General features: G+C 44.7%; 1 protein-coding gene across 1 annotated transcript in view; it reads left to right on the top strand.

The window, feature by feature from the left end:
• Nucleotides 1–6,190: 6,190 nt before the first annotated feature.
• Nucleotides 6,191–17,999, top strand: part of LOC139424311 (transitional endoplasmic reticulum ATPase-like) — a 29,574-nt gene continuing 17,765 nt past the window's right edge. The window contains exons 1-8 of the mRNA XM_071176018.1: nucleotides 6,191–6,707; nucleotides 8,428–8,539; nucleotides 10,666–10,838; nucleotides 11,223–11,365; nucleotides 11,891–12,021; nucleotides 12,466–12,597; nucleotides 13,279–13,381; nucleotides 13,708–13,841. Of these exons, the coding sequence (XP_071032119.1) occupies nucleotides 6,685–6,707; nucleotides 8,428–8,539; nucleotides 10,666–10,838; nucleotides 11,223–11,365; nucleotides 11,891–12,021; nucleotides 12,466–12,597; nucleotides 13,279–13,381; nucleotides 13,708–13,841 (951 nt within the window). The 5' untranslated portion in view covers nucleotides 6,191–6,684. The remainder of the gene's footprint in view (nucleotides 6,708–8,427; nucleotides 8,540–10,665; nucleotides 10,839–11,222; nucleotides 11,366–11,890; nucleotides 12,022–12,465; nucleotides 12,598–13,278; nucleotides 13,382–13,707; nucleotides 13,842–17,999) is intronic.

The following is a 17,999-nucleotide window of genomic DNA, read 5'->3' as shown; positions in this document are numbered from 1 at the left end:
AATGTAATGCATTTCACCACAGGGTATTACCCCTGTCAAATTAATCAATCACTCACCACCAGCATTTACTACAGGACTGAGTTCACGTCTCCGTGTTTCACAGCTGTGTTGTGATTGGATACGTTTTGCAGTTCTGGGCTCTCATTGGATGAGTTTGGCAGTTGTGGGCTTTCATCTCACACTGTGTCAATTGTTCCCATTGAGTTATTTGTTGTAAATTGACGTCAGCTGTTACTGTGTCAGACTGTCCTATTAGGTCTCTGTTCTGACTGTCCTTGCAGGTCTCTGTTCTGTCTGTCACTGTGTCAGACTGTCTTAGCATGTCTCTGTTCTGTCTGTCACTGTGTCAGACTGTCCTAGCAGGTCTCTGTTCTGACTGTCTTAGCAGGTCTCTGTTCAGACTGTCCTATTTTGTCTCTGTTCTGTCTGTCACTGTGTCAGACTGTCTTAGCAGGTCTCTGTTCTGACTGTCTTAGCAGGTCTCTGTTCTGACTGTCCTAGCAGGTCTCTGTTCTGACTGTCTAGCAGGTCTCTGTTCTGACTGTCCTTGCAGGTCTCTGTTCTGTCTGTCCTTGCAGGTCTCTGTTCTGACTGTCCTTGCAGGTCTCTGTTCTGACTGTCCTAGCGGGTCTCTGTTCTGACTGTCCTAGCGGGTCTCTGTTCTGACTGTCCTTGCAGGTCTCTGTTCTGACTGTCCTTGCAGGTCTCTGTTCTGTCTGTCCTTGCAGATCTCTGTTCTGTCTGTCCTAGCGGGTCTCTGTTCTGACTGTCCTTGCAGGTCTCTGTTCTGACTGTCCTAGCGGGTCTCTGTTCTGACTGTCCTTGCAGGTCTCTGTTCTGACTGTCCTTGCAGGTCTCTGTTCTGACTGTCCTAGCGGGTCTATGTTCTGACTGTCCTAGCGGGTCTCTGTTCTGACTGTCCTAGCGGGTCTCTGTTCTGACTGTCCTAGCAGGTCTCTGTTCTGACTGTCCTAGCGGGTCTCTGTTCTGACTGTCCTAGCGGGTCTCTGTTCTGACTGTCCTTGCAGGTCTCTGTTCTGACTGTCCTAGCGGGTCTCCACACCATTCTGGGAGTACTATTCTGTCTGTAAAATAAAATCCCCTGGTTGCTCGTTTTATGTTTTCTATTGTAAACAATGAGATGCTTTTGGAATAAAAGTCTAAAGGAAAACATTCCAGTTAGCTACAGCTGTACCGCTGTGTGACTCTGTACCGCTGTGGGACTCTGTACCGCTGTGGGACTCTGTACCGCTGTGGGACTCTGTACCGCTGTAGGACTCTGTACCGCTGTGGGACTCTGTACCGCTGTGGGACTCTGTACCGCTGTGGGACTCTGTACCGCTGTGTGACTCTGTACCGCTGTGGGACTCTGTACCGCTGTGGGACTCTGTACCGCTGTGGGACTCTGTACCGCTGTGGGACTCTGTACCGCTGTGTGACTCTGTACCGCTGTGTGACTCTGTACCGCTGTGGGACTCTGTACCGCTGTGGGACTCTGTACCGCTGTGTGTGACTCTGTACCGCTGTGGGACTCTGTACCGCTGTGGGACTCTGTACCGCTGTGTGACTCTGTACCGCTGTGGGACTCTGTACCGCTGTGGGACTCTGTACCGCTGTGTGTGACTCTGTACCGCTGTGTGACTCTGTACCGCTGTGTGTGAATGTCTTGACTCTGCTGCCGGTCGCACATCTCGAACTGTCCATTACCAATATCAGAACATGGTACTAACCTGTCCATGACCAATATCAGAACATGGTACTAAACTGTCCATTACCAATGTCAGAACATGGTACTAACCTGTCCATTACCAATGTCAGAACATGGTACTAACCTGTCTATTACCAAATCAGAACATGGTACTAACCTGTCTATTACCAATATCAGAACATGGTACTAACCTGTCCATTACCAATGTCAGAACATGGTACTAACCTGTCCATTACCAATATCAGAACATGGTACTAACCTGTCCATTACCAATATCAGAACATTGTACTAACCTGTTCATTACCAATATCAGAACATGGTACTAAACTGTCCATTACCAATATCAGAACATGGGTACTGTCCATTACCAATATCAGAACGTGGTACTAACTAGACCATTACCAATATCAGAACATTGTACTGTCCATTACCAATATCAGAACATTGTACTGTCCATTACCAATATCAGAACATGGTACTAACCTGTCCATTACCAATATCAGAACATGGTACTAAACTGTCCATTACCAATATCAGAACATGGTACTAAACTGTCCATTACCAATATCAGAACATGGTACTAACCTGTCTATTACCAATATCAGAACATGGTACTAACCTGTCCATTACCAATATAGGAACATTGTACTGTCCATTACCAATGTCAGAACATGGTACTAAACTGTCCATTACCAATATCAGAACATTGTACTGTCCATTACCAATATCAGAACATGGTACTAACCTGTCCATTACCAATATCAGAACATGGTACTGTCCATTACCAATATCAGAACATGGTACTAACCTGTCTATTACCAATATCAGAACATGGTACTAACCTGTCCATTACCAATATCAGAACATGGTACTAACCTGTCCATTACCAATATCAGAACATGGTACTAACCTGTCCATTACCAATATCAGAACATGGGTACTGTCTATTACCAATATCAGAACATGGTACTAACCTGTCCATTACCAATATCAGAACATGGTACTAACCTGTCTATTACCAATATCAGAACATGGTACTAACCTGTCCATTACCAATATCAGAACATTGTACTGCCCATTACCAATATCAGAACATGGTACTAACCTGTCCATTACCAATATCAGAACATGGTACTAACCTGTCCATTACCAATATCAGAACATGGTACTAACCTGTCCATTACCAATGTCAGAACATGGTACTAACCTGTCCATTACCAATATCAGAACATGGTACTAACCTGTCCATGACCAATATCAGAACATGGTACTAACCTGTCCATTACCAATATCAGAACATGGTACTAACCTGTCCATTACCAATATCAGAACATGGTACTAACCTGTCCATTACCAATATCAGAACATGGTACTAACCTGTCCATTACCAATATTAGAGCATGGTACTAACCTGTCCATTACCAATATCAGAACATGGTACTAAACTGTCCATTACCAATATCAGAACATGGTACTAACCTGTCCATTAACAATATCAGAACATGGTACTAACCTGTTCATTACCAATATCAGAACATGGTACTAACCTGTCCATTACCAATATCAGAACATGGTACTAAACTGTCCATTACCAATATCAGAACATGGTACTGTCCATTACCAATATAAGAACATGGTACTGTCCATTACCAATATCAGAACATGGTACTAACCTGTCCATTACCAATATCAGAACATGGTACTGTCCATTACCAATATCAGAACATTGTACTGTCCATTACCAATATCTGAACATGGTACTAACCTGTCCATTACCAATATCAGAACATGGTACTAACCTGTCCATTACCAATATCAGAACATGGTACTAACCTGTCCATTACCAATGTCAGAACATGGTTCTAACCTGTCCATTACCAATATCAGAACATGGTACTAACCTGTCCATTACCAATATCAGAACATGGTACTAACCTGTCCATTACCAATATCAGAACATGGTACTAACCTGTCCATTACCAATATCAGAACATGTTACTAACCTGTCCATTACCAATATCAGAACATGGTACTAACCTGTCCATTACCAATATCAGAACATGGTACTAACCTGTCCATTACCAATATCAGAACATGGTACTAACCTGTCCATTACCAATATCAGAACATGGTACTAACCTGTCCATTACCAATATCAGAACATGGTACTAACCTGTCCATTACCAATATCAGAACATGGTACTGACCTGTCTATTACCAATATCAGAACATGGTACTAACCTGTCCATTACCAATATCAGAACATGGGTACTGTCCATTACCAGTATCAGAACATGGTACTAACCTGTCTATTACCAATATCAGAACATGGTACTAACCTGTCCATTACCAATATCAGAACATTGTACTGTCCATTACCAATATCAGAACATGGTACTAACCTGTCTATTACCAATATCAGAACATGGGTACTGTCCATTACCAATATCAGAACATGGTACTAACCTGTCCATTACCAATATCAGAACATGGTACTAACCTGTCCATTACCAATATCAGAACATGGTACTAAACTGTCCATTACCAATATCAGAACATGGTACTAACCTGTCCATTACCAATATCAGAACATTGTACTGTCCATTACCAATATCAGAACATGGTACTAACCTGTCTATTACCAATATTAGAACATGGTACTAACCTGTCCATTACCAATATCAGAACACGGTACTAACCTGTCTATTACCAATATCAGAACATGGTTCTGTCCATTACCAGTATCAGAACATGGTACTGTCTATTACCAATATCAGAACATGGTACTAACCTGTCCATTACCAATATCACAACATGGTACTAACCTGTCTATTACCAATATCAGAACATGGTATTGTCCATTACCAATATCAGAACATTGTACTAACCTGTCCATTACCAATATCAGAACATGGTACTAACCTGTCCATGACCAATATCAGAACATGGTACTAACCTGTCCATTACCAATATCAGAACATGGTACTAACCTGTCCATTACCAATATCAGAACATGGTACTAACCTGTATATTTCCAATATCAGAACATGGTACTAACCTGTCCATTACCAATATCAGAACATTGGTACTGTCCATTACCAATATCAGAACATGGTACTAACCTGTCCATTACCAATATCAGAACATGGTACTAACCTGTCCATTACCAATATCAGAACATGGTACTAACCTGTCCATTACCAATATCAGAACGTGGTACTAACCTGTCCATTACCAATATCAGAACATGGTACTAACCTGTCTATTACCAATATCAGAACATGGTACTAACCTGTCCATTATCAATGTCAGAACATGGTACTAACCTGTCCATTACCAATATCAGAACATTGTACTAACCTGTCCATGACCAATATCAGAACATGGTACTAACCTGTCTATTACCAATATCAGAACATGGTACTAACCTGTCCATTACCAATATCAGAACATTGTACTAACCTGTCCATGACCAATATCAGAACATGGTACTAACCTGTCCATTACCAATAGCAGAACATTGTACTAACCTGTCCATGACCAATATCAGAACATGGTACTAACCTATCCATTACCAATATCAGAACATGGTACTAACCTGTCTATTACCAATAGAAGAACATGGTACTAACCTGTCCATTACCAATATCAGAACATTGTACTGTCCATTACCAATATCAGAACATTGTACTGTCCATTACCAATATCAGAACATGGTACTAACCTGTCCATTACCAATATCAGAACATGGTACTAAACTGTCCATTACCAATATTAGAACATGGTACTAAACTGTCCATTACCAATATCAGAACATGGTACTAACCTGTCCATTACCAATATCAGAACATGGTACTAAACTGTCCATTACCAATGTCAGAACATGGTACTAACCTGTCCATTACCAATATCAGAACATGGTACTAACCTGTCCATTACCAATATTAGAACATGGTACTAACCTGTCTATTACCAATGTCAGAACATGGTACTAACCTGTCCATTACCAATATCAGAACATGGTACTAACCTGTCTATTACCAATATCAGAACATGGTACTAACCTGTCCATTACCAATATCAGAACATGGTACTAACCTGTCTATTACCAATATCAGAACATGGTACTAACCTGTCCATTACCAATATCAGAACATGGTACTAACCTGTCCATTACCAATATCAGAACATGGTACTAACCTGTCCATTACCAATATCAGAACATGGTACTGTCCATTACCAATATCAGAACATGGTATAAGTATGGTAGTGTGTGTGTGTGTGTGTGTGTGTGTGTGTGTGTGTGTGTGTGTGTGTGTGTGTGTGTGTGTGTGTGTGTGTGTGTGTGTGTGTGTGTGTGTGTGTGTGTGTGTGTGTGTGTGTGTGTGTGGTGTTAGGGAGTAACAGGGAGAGTCTGGCCTGGAGGAGAGGAGGGTGGGGGCATATAGCATGATATCTGTTCAGCACTGGGCCACTTTCCAGAGTATGTGAAGGGTTGGGGTCGAGGTGGGACGGGGAGGGAGGGAGGAGAGACGCTCAACAAGGGGGAGGGAGGCAGAGAGAGGGACTTTCCCTAGACAGACCTGACCCCCAGCCACAGAGAACACCGTCTGCAGAGAGAGAAGACCAAACTACTGAGCTTTACCTCAGAGATATCCAGGAGAGACCAGAACTAAAGACTCAGGACTAGACCCAGAATCCAGGACCCAACACCTAGGACACAGGGCTCTTTAACTAGGCCCAGGACTCTGACCCAAACCCAACACCCAGACTCAGGACTAGACCCAGAATCCAGGACCCAACACCTAGGACCCAGGGCTCTTTAACTAGGCCCAGGACTCTGACCCAAACCCAACACCCAGACCCAGGACTAGACCCAGACATCCAACCCCAGAACCAGGGAGAGACCAGGGTACTCTGACCCATAAAGGATCTAGGAGCGGGTTCTGTTACACAGGAACTCTCCATACCCAGCCATGCCTGCCCCTGGAGGAACAGAGTGAGTAATACACCAGTGTTATAACTAGCTTAACTAAATCACCAGGGTAACAGAGTACTATAACAGTGTTATAACTAGCTTAACTAAATCACCAGGGTAACAGAGTACTATAACAGTGTTATAACTAGCTTAACTAAATCACCAGGGTAACAGAGTACTATAACAGTGTTATAACTAGTTGAACTAAATCACCAGGGTAACAGAGTACTATAACAGTGTTATAACTAGCTTAACTAAATCACCAGGGTAACAGAGTACTACAACAGTGTTATAACTAGCTTAACTAAATCACCAGGGTAACAGAGTACTATAACAGTGTTATAACTAGCTTAACTAAATCACCAGGGTAACAGAGTACTACTATAACAGTGTTATAACTAGTTGAACTAAATCACCAGGGTAACAGAGTACTACAACAGTGTTATAACTAGCTTAACTAAATCACCAGGGTAACAGAGTACTATAACAGTGTTATAACTAGCTTAACTAAATCACCAGGGTAACAGAGTACTACTATAACAGTGTTATAACTAGTTGAACTAAATCACCAGGGTAACAGAGTACTACAACAGTGTTATAACTAGCTTAACTAAATCACCAGGGTAACAGAGTACTATAACAGTGTTATAACTAGCTTAACTAAATCACCAGGGTAACAGAGTACTACTATAACAGTGTTATAACTAGTTGAACTAAATCACCAGGGTAACAGAGTACTACAACAGTGTTATAACTAGCTTAACTAAATCACCAGGGTAACAGAGTACTATAACAGTGTTATAACTAGCTTAACTAAATCACCAGGGTAACAGAGTACTACTATAACAGTGTTATAACTAGTTGAACTAAATCACCAGGGTAACAGAGTACTACAACAGTGTTATAACTAGCTTAACTAAATCACCAGGGTAACAGAGTACTACTATAACAGTGTTATAACTAGTTGAACTAAATCACCAGGGTAACAGAGTACTACACCAGTGTTATAACTAGCTTAACTAAATCACCAGGGAAACAGAGTACTACAACAGTGTTATAACTAGTTGAACTAAATCACCAGGGTAACAGAGTACTACACCAGTGTTATAACTAGCTTAACTAAATCACCAGGGTAACAGAGTACTACAACAGTGTTATAACTAGCTTAACTAAATCACCAGGGTAACAGAGTACTACAACAGTGTTATAACTAGCTTAACTAAATCACCAGGGTAACAGAGTACTACAACAGTGTTATAACTAGCTTAACTAAATCACCAGGGTAACAGAGTACTACAACTGTGTTATAACTAGCTTAACTAAATCACCAGGGTAACAGAGTACTACAACTGTGGTATAACTAGCTTAACTAAATCACCAGGGTAACATTCATTAGGTATCAAACGGACTGGCACTACCCGAACTTGACCAATAAGAAACACTCACATTTGTTTTTCATTTCAAAATGTTTTGCTAAGTTGTGCACTAATGACTATGACCCACGTTTCCATTCTGCACTTGGTCTTATTATATCCATGAAGCAATAAGGGCTGAGATGAGGCCAGGACAGGTCTGTCCTCTACTCTTTGTAAACAGAGCTGTAGACTGGGCTAAATTCAGATCATCGTCACATGGAGAAACAGGAGCTATGTGGGGCAAGTGTGTGTGTGTGTGTGTGTGTGTGTGTGTGTGTGTGTGTGTGTGTGTGTGTGTGTGTGTGTAACTGTATGTGTGTTGGTAGTCCTAAGGGGGAGGATTTCTCCACTGCTATCCTGAAGCAGAAACACAGACCCAATAGACTGGTGGTGGATGAAGCCCACAATGAAGACAACAGCATCGTCAGCCTCTCACAGGTGTGTTGCAGGTATCAGCTGTGTGTGTTACCAGTTTCAGCTGTGTGTGTTACCAGTTTCAGCTGTGTGTGTTACCAGTTTCAGTTGTGTGTGTGTTACCAGTCTCAGGTGTGTGTGTTACCAGTTTCAGTTGTGTGTGTTTTACCAGTCTCAGGTGTGTGTGTTACCAGTTTCAGTTGTGTGTGTGTTACCAGTCTCAGATGTGTGTGTTGCCAGTCTCAAGTGTGACTGTTGCCAGTCTCAGGTGTGTGTGTTACCAGTCTCAGGTGTGTGTGTTATCAGTTTCTGTTGTGTGTGTGTTACCAGTCTCAGGTGTGTGTGTTACCAGTCTCAGGTGTGTGTGTTGCCAGTCTCAGGTGTGTGTGTTGCCAGTCTCAGGTGTGTGTATTACCAGTCTCAGGTGTGTGTATTACCAGTCTCAGGTGTGTCTGTGTGTTACCATAATTTAAAATGTATGACATATTTTTTTTTGGGGGGGGGGGGTCACTGGACTACACACAATACCCCATCCTGTCAAAGTGGAATCGTTTTTCTAAATGTTTACTAATTCATTCAAAATGAAAGATGAAATATCTTGAGTCAATAAGTGTTCAACCCCTTTGTTATGGCAAGCCTATTTTTGAATGACTACCTCACCCCACACATGCTGTTATCTGTAAGGTACCACAGTCGAGCAGTGAATTTCAAACACAGATTCAACCACAAAGACCAGGAAGGTTTTCCAATGCCTTGCAAAGAAGAGCACATATTGGTAGATGGGTACGCATTTCAAAAAGCCAACATTGAAAGTCCCTTTCAACACGGTGAAGTTATTAATTACACTTTGGATAGTGTATCAATACACCCAGTCACTACAAAGATACAGGCGTCCTTCCCAACTCAGTTGCCGGAGAGGAAGGAAACCGCTCAGGGTTTTTCACCAATGGTGACTTTAAAACAGTTACAGAGTTTAATGGCTGTGATAGGAGAAAACTGAGGATGGATCAACAACATTTTAGTTAGTCTGTACAGAATAAAAATATTCCAAAACATGCATTCTGTTTGCAACAAAGTACTGAAGTAATACGGCAAAATATGTGGCAAAGCAATTCACTTTTTGTCCTGTTATACAAAGTGTTATGCTACACAACACATCACTGAGTACCACTCTGCATAGTGGTGACTGCATCATGTTATGGGTATGCTTGTAATCATTAAAGACTGGGGAATTTTTCAGGATAGAAAAATCAACGGAATGGAGCAAAGCACAGGCAACATCCTAGAGGAAAACCGGGTTCAGCCTGCTTTCCACCAGACACTGGGATATTAATTCACCTTTCAGCAGGACAATAACCTAAAACACAAGATCAAATCTACACTGGAGTTGCTCACCAAGAGTGGCAGAGTTACAATTTTGATTTAAATCGCATTGAAAATATATGGCAAGACGTGAAAATGGTTGTATAGCAATGAACAACAACCAATTTGACAGAGCTTGAAGAATTTTGAAAATAATAATGTGCAAATGTTGCACAATCCAGGTGTGGAAATCTCTTAGAGATTTACCCAGAAAGACTCACAGCTGTAATCGCTGCCAAAGGTGCTTCTACAAAGTATTGACTCAGGGGTGTGAATACTTCAGAAAATTAGCTAATTCTGTATTTCATTTTCATTAATTTTGCAAGCACCACACTTTTTTGTCATAATGGGGTAATGTGTGTAGATGGGTGAGAAAAAAATGCTATTTAATCCATTTTGAATTCAGGCTGCAACACAACAAAGTGTGGAATAGGTCAAGGCACTGTGTCTCCAGCGTGTGTATTACTTCCTGTGTCTCCAGTCTCCAGCGTGTGTATTACTTCCTGTGTCTCCAGTCTCCAGCGTGTGTATTACTTCCTGTGTCTCCAGTCTCCAGCGTGTGTATTACTTCCTGTGTCTCCAGTCTCCAGCGTGTGTATTACTTCCTGTGTCTCCAGTCTCCAGCGTGTGTATTACTTCCTGTGTCTCCAGTCTCCAGCGTGTGTATTACTTCCTGTGTCTCCAGTCTCCAGCGTGTGTATTACTTCCTGTGTCTCCAGTCTCCAGCGTGTGTATTACTTCCTGTACCTCCAGTCTCCAGCGCGTGTATTACTTCCTGTGTCTCCCAGGCGAAGACAGAGGAGCTGCAGTTGTTCCGTGGCGACACGGTGGTCCTGCGGGGGAGGAAGCGGCGTGAGACGGTGTGTATCGTGTTGACAGACGACACCTGTCCAGACGAACGCGTCCGCATGAACCGCGTCACACGCAACAACCTGAGGGTACGCCTCGGTGATGTCATCAGGTAGGCTACTGTACTGATCACCTGTGTGATGTCATCGGGTAGACTACTGTACTGATCACCTGTGTGATGTCATCGGGTAGACTACTGTACTGATCACCTGTGTGATGTCATCAGGTAGGCTACAAAAATCACATTGAATGCTGATGTGCCTTTGAGCAAGGCACTTAACCCTGATTCCTCCTGTTAGTCACTCTGGATAAGAGCGTCTGCTAAATGACTAAAGAGTCAAATGTCTGATCACTCTGAACCGGATTACATTCACATTTTAGTCCGTCACAAATTGAGCCTATTTTTGACCTAAAAAGCACTTTCAATGAAGATTATCTGTGTGTGTGTGTGTGTGTGTGTGTGTGTGTGTGTGTGTGTGTGTGTGTGTGTGTGTAGTGTCCATGCATGCCCAGATGTGAAGTACGGCGTGCGTATCCATGTCCTGCCGATAGATGACACCATCGAAGGGTTAACGGGAAACCTGTTCGACGTCTTCCTGAAACCCTATTTCTTGGAAGCCTATCGACCTGTACACAAAGGTACTCATGACTGTTGTACAAAAAGGTAGACCAACCCTACTGGCCCTTACACAGAGGTACTCGTAACTGTTGTACAAATAGGTAGACCGACCCTACTGGCCCTTACACAGAGGTACTCATAACTGTTGTACAAACAGGTAGACCGACCCTACTGGCCCTTACACAGAGGTACTCATGACTGTTGTACAAAAAGGTAGACCGACCCTACTGGCCCTTACACAAAGGTACTCATGACTGTTGTACAAAAAGGTAGACCGACCCTACTGGCCCTTACACAAAGGTACTCATAACCTTTGTCTATGAATTGTTTATATAACGTATAACTTATTATATAACTTCTGACATTCCATCAAGTGGTTCTAACTTTTTCTAACATTTCTGACATTCTATAAACTGGCAACAAGACTTGTAGTCCTACAGCTGATAATGAATTACAACACTGTAATTCAACTAGCAGTTCACTATTTGTAAGTAGCTGTTTAGTTGTTAGTTGTTGAGTAACTGTCATTATTGTTGTGTTGCTAGGCGACATCTTCCTGGTGCGAGGGGGCATGCGGGCTGTGGAGTTCAAGGTGGTGGAGACAGACCCCGCCCCCCACTGCATCGTCGCCCCGGACACCGTCATCCACTGCGAGGGACAGCCAATCAACAGAGAGGTCTCTTTGTAAAATCACACTTTTTTATTGAATTGGGCCAAAACAAACTCTACAACAGGGGAGTCCAACTCATTCCATGGAGGGCCCAGTATCGGCTGGTTTTGGTGTCATCTTTTAAGACCTAGACACCTAGGTGAGGAGAGTTCCTAACTAATTCATTACAAGCACAAGGGATCAAGTACAAGGGAGGAGAGAAAACCTACTGGCACAGACACACGATCTTACAGGAATTGAGTTTGACAACCCTGCTCTAAAATGTTGTGAACATTTCCCAAGCTGAATGTCTGACTGAATGATTGACAGCATGTTGTACCTGTGAGGGTCTCATATTGTCTTCCCTTGCCCCTCCCCCTGCCCCTGATGGGTCGAGGAGGAAAGTCTGAATGATTGACAGAATGTTGTACCTGTGAGGGTCTCACATTGTCTTTCCCCTGCCCCTGATAGGACGAGGAGGAGAGTCTGACTGACGTAGGCTATGATGACATTGGAGGTTGTCGTAAACAGTTAGCTCAAATCAAAGAAATGGTGGAGCTTCCCCTCAGACATCCTGGACTATTCAAGGCTATAGGAGTCAAGGTGATATATCTATTCATCCATCCCTCTATTTATACCTCTATCTGTCTGTTCTGTCCGTCCATCCACCCATCCCATTTCAAAGCTATCGAGTGGCGCAGCGGTCTAAGGCACTGCATCTCAGTGCTTGAGGCGTCACTACAGACCCTGGTTCGATCCCGGGCTGTTTTACAACCGGCCGTGATATGGAGTCCCATAGAGCGGCGCGCAATTGGCCCAGCGCTGTCGGGTTAGGGGAGGGTTTGGCCCAGCGCCGTCGGGTTAGGGGAGGGTTTGGCCAAGCGCCGTCGGGTTAGGGGAGGGTTTGGCCCAGCGCCGTCTGGGTTAGGGGAGGGTTTGGCCCAGCGCCGTCGGGTTAGGGGAGGGTTTGGCCCAGCGCCGTCGGGTTAGGGGAGGGTTTGGCCCAGCGCCGTCGGGTTAGGGGAGGGTTTGGCCCATCGCCGTCTGGATTAGGGGAGGGTTTGGCCCAGCGCCGTCGGGTTAGGGGAGGGTTTGGCCCAGCGCCGTCGGGTTAGGGGAGGGTTTGGCTGGGGTAGGATGTCATTTTAAAATAAGAATTTGTTCTTAACTGACTTGCCTAGTTAAGTAAAAAAATGCTTTTTTTAATTCATTCATCCAGCCTCCTCTCCTCTCCTCTCCTCTCCTCTCCTCTCCTCTCCTCTCCTCTCCTCTCCTCCTCCCTAGCCTCCCAGGGGTATTCTGCTGTATGGACCTCCAGGTACAGGGAAGACACTGGTCGCCCGGGCCGTCGCCAACGAGACTGGAGCATTCTTCTTCCTCATCAATGGTGAGACCTCTGACCTCTAACCCCTGACCTCCTAAACCCTCTAACCCTTTAACTCCTGACCTCTAACCCATCTAACCCCCAACCTAACAATACTGGAGCATTCTTCTGATTCAGCGATGAGGGGTATCCGGTCATCTATTTCCTGTGTGTTACGGCCATTCCAGTCCCCCCAGTATCCCCATACACCTATTCATAGGTCATAACGTATTCTAACTCCCTCTCCCAGTCTTGCGGTTAGGTAGGAGGAAAAACACATTTTGGTTCGGGGGATTATCTTCATTCTGTCTATTCTGTTTCCTGTGTGTTACGCTGTATTGTGTCCCCAGGTCCTGAGATCATGAGTAAGATGGCCGGGGAGTCAGAGAGCAACCTGAGGAAAGCCTTCGAGGAGGCAGAGAAAAACTCTCCCGCCATTATTTTCATAGACGAACTGGATTCTATCGCTCCTAAGAGAGAGAAGGTGAGGAAGGAGGGAAAGATTGGATTCTATCGCTCCTAAGAGAGAGAAGGTGAGGAGGGAGGGAAAGATTGGATTCTATCGCTCCTAAGAGAGAGAAGGTGAGGAGGGAGGGAAAGATTGGATTCTATCGCTCCTAAGAGAGAGAAGGTGAGGAGGGAGGGAAAGATTGGATTCTATCGCTCCTAAGAGAGAGAAGGTGAGGAGGGAGGGAAAGATTGGATTCTATCGCTCCTAAGAGAGAGAAGGTGAGGAGGGAGGGAAAGATTGGATTCTATCGCTCCTAAGAGAGAGAAGGTGAGGAGGGAGGGAAAGATTGGATTCTATCGCTCCTAAGAGAGAGAAGGTGAGGAAGGAGGGAAAGATTGGATTCTATCGCTCCTAAGAGAGAGAAGGTGAGGAAGGAGGGAAAGACTGGATTCTACCGCTCCTAAGAGAGAGAAGGTGAGGAGGGAGGGAAAGATTGGATTCTATCGCTCCTAAGAGAGAGAAGGTGAGGAGGGAGGGAAAGATTGGATTCTATCGCTCCTAAGAGAGAGAAGGTGAGGAGGGAGGGAAAGATTGGATTCTATCGCTCCTAAGAGAGAGAAGGTGAGGAGGGAGGGAAAGATTGGATTATATCGCTCCTAAGAGAGAGAAGGTGAGGAGGGAGGGAAAGACTGGATTCTATCGCTCCTAAGAGAGAGAAGGTGAGGAGGGAGGGAAAGATTGGATTCTATCGCTCCTAAGAGAGAGAAGGTGAGGAGGGAGGGAAAGACTGGATTCTATCGCTCCTAAGAGAGAGAAGGTGAGGAGGGAGGGAAAGATTGGATTCTATCGCTCCTAAGAGAGAGAAGGTGAGGAGGGAGGGAAAGATTGGATTCTATCGCTCCTAAGAGAGAGAAGGTGAGGAAGGAGGGAAAGATTGGATTCTATCGCTCCTAAGAGAGAGAAGGTGAGGAGGGAGGGAAAGATTGGATTCTATCGCTCCTAAGAGAGAGAAGGTGAGGAGGGAGGGAAAGATTGGATTCTATCGCTCCTAAGAGAGAGAAGGTGAGGAAGGAGGGAAAGATTGGATTCTATCGCTCCTAAGAGAGAGAAGGTGAGGAAGGAGGGAAAGATTGGATTCTATCGCTCCTAAGAGAGAGAAGGTGAGGAAGGAGGGGAAGATTGGATTCTATCGCTCCTAAGAGAGAGAAGGTGAGGAGGGAGGGAAAGATTGGATTCTATCGCTCCTAAGAGAGAGAAGGTGAGGAAGGAGGGAAAGATTGGATTCTATCGCTCCTAAGAGAGAGAAGGTGAGGAAGGAGGGAAAGATTGGATTCTATCGCTCCTAAGAGAGAGAAGGTGAGGAGCGAGGGAAAGATTGGATTATATCGCTCCTAAGAGAGAGAAGGTGAGGAGGGAGGGAAAGATTGGATTCTATCGCTCCTAAGAGAGAGAAGGTGAGGAGGGAGGGAAAGATTGGATTCTATCGCTCCTAAGAGAGAGAAGGTGAGGAAGGAGGGAAAGATTGGATTCTATCGCTCCTAAGAGAGAGAAGGTGAGGAGGGAGGGAAAGATTGGATTCTATCGCTCCTAAGACAGAGAAGGTGAGGAGGGAGGGAAAGATTGGATTCTATCGCTCCTAAGAGAGAGAAGGTGAGGAGGGAGGGAAAGATTGGATTCTATCGCTCCTAAGAGAGAGAAGGTGAGGAGGGAGGGAAAGATTGGATTCTATCGCTCCTAAGAGAGAGAAGGTGAGGAGGGAGGGAAAGATTGGATTCTATCGCTCCTAAGAGAGAGAAGGTGAGGAGGGAGGGAAAGATTGGATTCTATCGCTCCTAAGAGAGAGAAGGTGAGGAAGGAGGGAAAGATTGGATTCTATCGCTCCTAAGAGAGAGAAGGTGAGGAAGGAGGGAAAGACTGGATTCTACCGCTCCTAAGAGAGAGAAGGTGAGGAGGGAGGGAAAGATTGGATTCTATCGCTCCTAAGAGAGAGAAGGTGAGGAGGGAGGGAAAGATTGGATTCTATCGCTCCTAAGAGAGAGAAGGTGAGGAGGGAGGGAAAGATTGGATTCTATCGCTCCTAAGAGAGAGAAGGTGAGGAGGGAGGGAAAGATTGGATTATATCGCTCCTAAGAGAGAGAAGGTGAGGAGGGAGGGAAAGACTGGATTCTATCGCTCCTAAGAGAGAGAAGGTGAGGAGGGAGGGAAAGATTGGATTCTATCGCTCCTAAGAGAGAGAAGGTGAGGAGGGAGGGAAAGACTGGATTCTATCGCTCCTAAGAGAGAGAAGGTGAGGAGGGAGGGAAAGATTGGATTCTATCGCTCCTAAGAGAGAGAAGGTGAGGAGGGAGGGAAAGATTGGATTCTATCGCTCCTAAGAGAGAGAAGGTGAGGAAGGAGGGAAAGATTGGATTCTATCGCTCCTAAGAGAGAGAAGGTGAGGAGGGAGGGAAAGATTGGATTCTATCGCTCCTAAGAGAGAGAAGGTGAGGAGGGAGGGAAAGATTGGATTCTATCGCTCCTAAGAGAGAGAAGGTGAGGAAGGAGGGAAAGATTGGATTCTATCGCTCCTAAGAGAGAGAAGGTGAGGAAGGAGGGAAAGATTGGATTCTATCGCTCCTAAGAGAGAGAAGGTGAGGAAGGAGGGGAAGATTGGATTCTATCGCTCCTAAGAGAGAGAAGGTGAGGAGGGAGGGAAAGATTGGATTCTATCGCTCCTAAGAGAGAGAAGGTGAGGAAGGAGGGAAAGATTGGATTCTATCGCTCCTAAGAGAGAGAAGGTGAGGAAGGAGGGAAAGATTGGATTCTATCGCTCCTAAGAGAGAGAAGGTGAGGAGCGAGGGAAAGATTGGATTATATCGCTCCTAAGAGAGAGAAGGTGAGGAGGGAGGGAAAGATTGGATTCTATCGCTCCTAAGAGAGAGAAGGTGAGGAGGGAGGGAAAGATTGGATTCTATCGCTCCTAAGAGAGAGAAGGTGAGGAAGGAGGGAAAGATTGGATTCTATCGCTCCTAAGAGAGAGAAGGTGAGGAGGGAGGGAAAGATTGGATTCTATCGCTCCTAAGACAGAGAAGGTGAGGAGGGAGGGAAAGATTGGATTCTATCGCTCCTAAGAGAGAGAAGGTGAGGAGGGAGGGAAAGATTGGATTCTATCGCTCCTAAGAGAGAGAAGGTGAGGAGGGAGGGAAAGATTGGATTCTATCGCTCCTAAGAGAGAGAAGGTGAGGAGGGAGGGAAAGATTGGATTCTATCGCTCCTAAGAGAGAGAAGGTGAGGAGGGAGGGAAAGATTGGATTCTATCACTCCTAAGAGAGAGAAGGTGAGGAGGGAGGGAAAGATTGGATTCTATCGCTCCTAAGAGAGAGAAGGTGAGGAGGGAGGGAAAGATTGGATTCTATCGCTCCTAAGAAAGAGAAAGTGAGGAGGGAGGGAAAGATTGGATTCTATCGCTCCTAAGAGAGAGAAGGTGAGGAAGGAGGGAAAGATTGGATTCTATCGCTCCTAAGAGAGAGAAGGTGAGGAGGGAGGGAAAGATTGGATTCTATCGCTCCTAAGAGAGAGAAGGTGAGGAGGGAGGGAAAGATTGGATTCTATCGCTCCTAAGAGAGAGAAGGTGAGGAGGGAGGGAAAGATTTGATTCTATCGCTCCTAAGAGAGAGAAAGTGAGGAGGGAGGGAAAGATTGGATTCTATCGCTCCTAAGAGAGAGAAAGTGAGGAGGGAGGGAAAGATTGGATTCTATCGCTCCTAAGAGAGAGAAGGTGAGGAGGGAGGGAAGATTGGATTCTATCGCTCCTAAGAGAGATAAGGTGAGGAGCGAGGGAAAGGAGCAGAGAGAATGTGAGGAGGTAGGGAAAGGGGCAGAGAGAAGGTGAGGAGGGAGGGAAAGGAGTAGAGAGAAGGTGAGGAGGGAGGGAAAGGGGCAGAGAGAAGGTGAGGAGGGAGGGAAAGGAGAGAAAGGAGAGAAAGGAGAGAAGGTGAGGAACAGTAGAATACAAGTGGGGAGAAAGAAAAGTGTGTGTGTGTGTGTGTGTGTGTGTGTGTGTGTGTGTGTGTGTGTGTGTGTGTGTGTGTGTGTGTGTGTGTGTGTGTGTGTGTGTGTGTGTGTGTGTGTGTGTGTGTGTGTGTGTGTGTGTGTTATAACTGTGTCTGATCTAATGCAGTGGTGGAAAAAGTATTCAATTGTCATACTTGA

The sequence above is a fragment of the Oncorhynchus clarkii genome, chromosome 13 (assembly GCF_045791955.1).
Source record: "Oncorhynchus clarkii lewisi isolate Uvic-CL-2024 chromosome 13, UVic_Ocla_1.0, whole genome shotgun sequence".
Classification (NCBI taxonomy): Eukaryota; Metazoa; Chordata; class Actinopteri; order Salmoniformes; family Salmonidae; genus Oncorhynchus; species Oncorhynchus clarkii.
The sequence above is the reverse complement of the archived record's forward strand: the minus strand, read 5'-3'. Positions and strand labels throughout refer to the sequence as shown.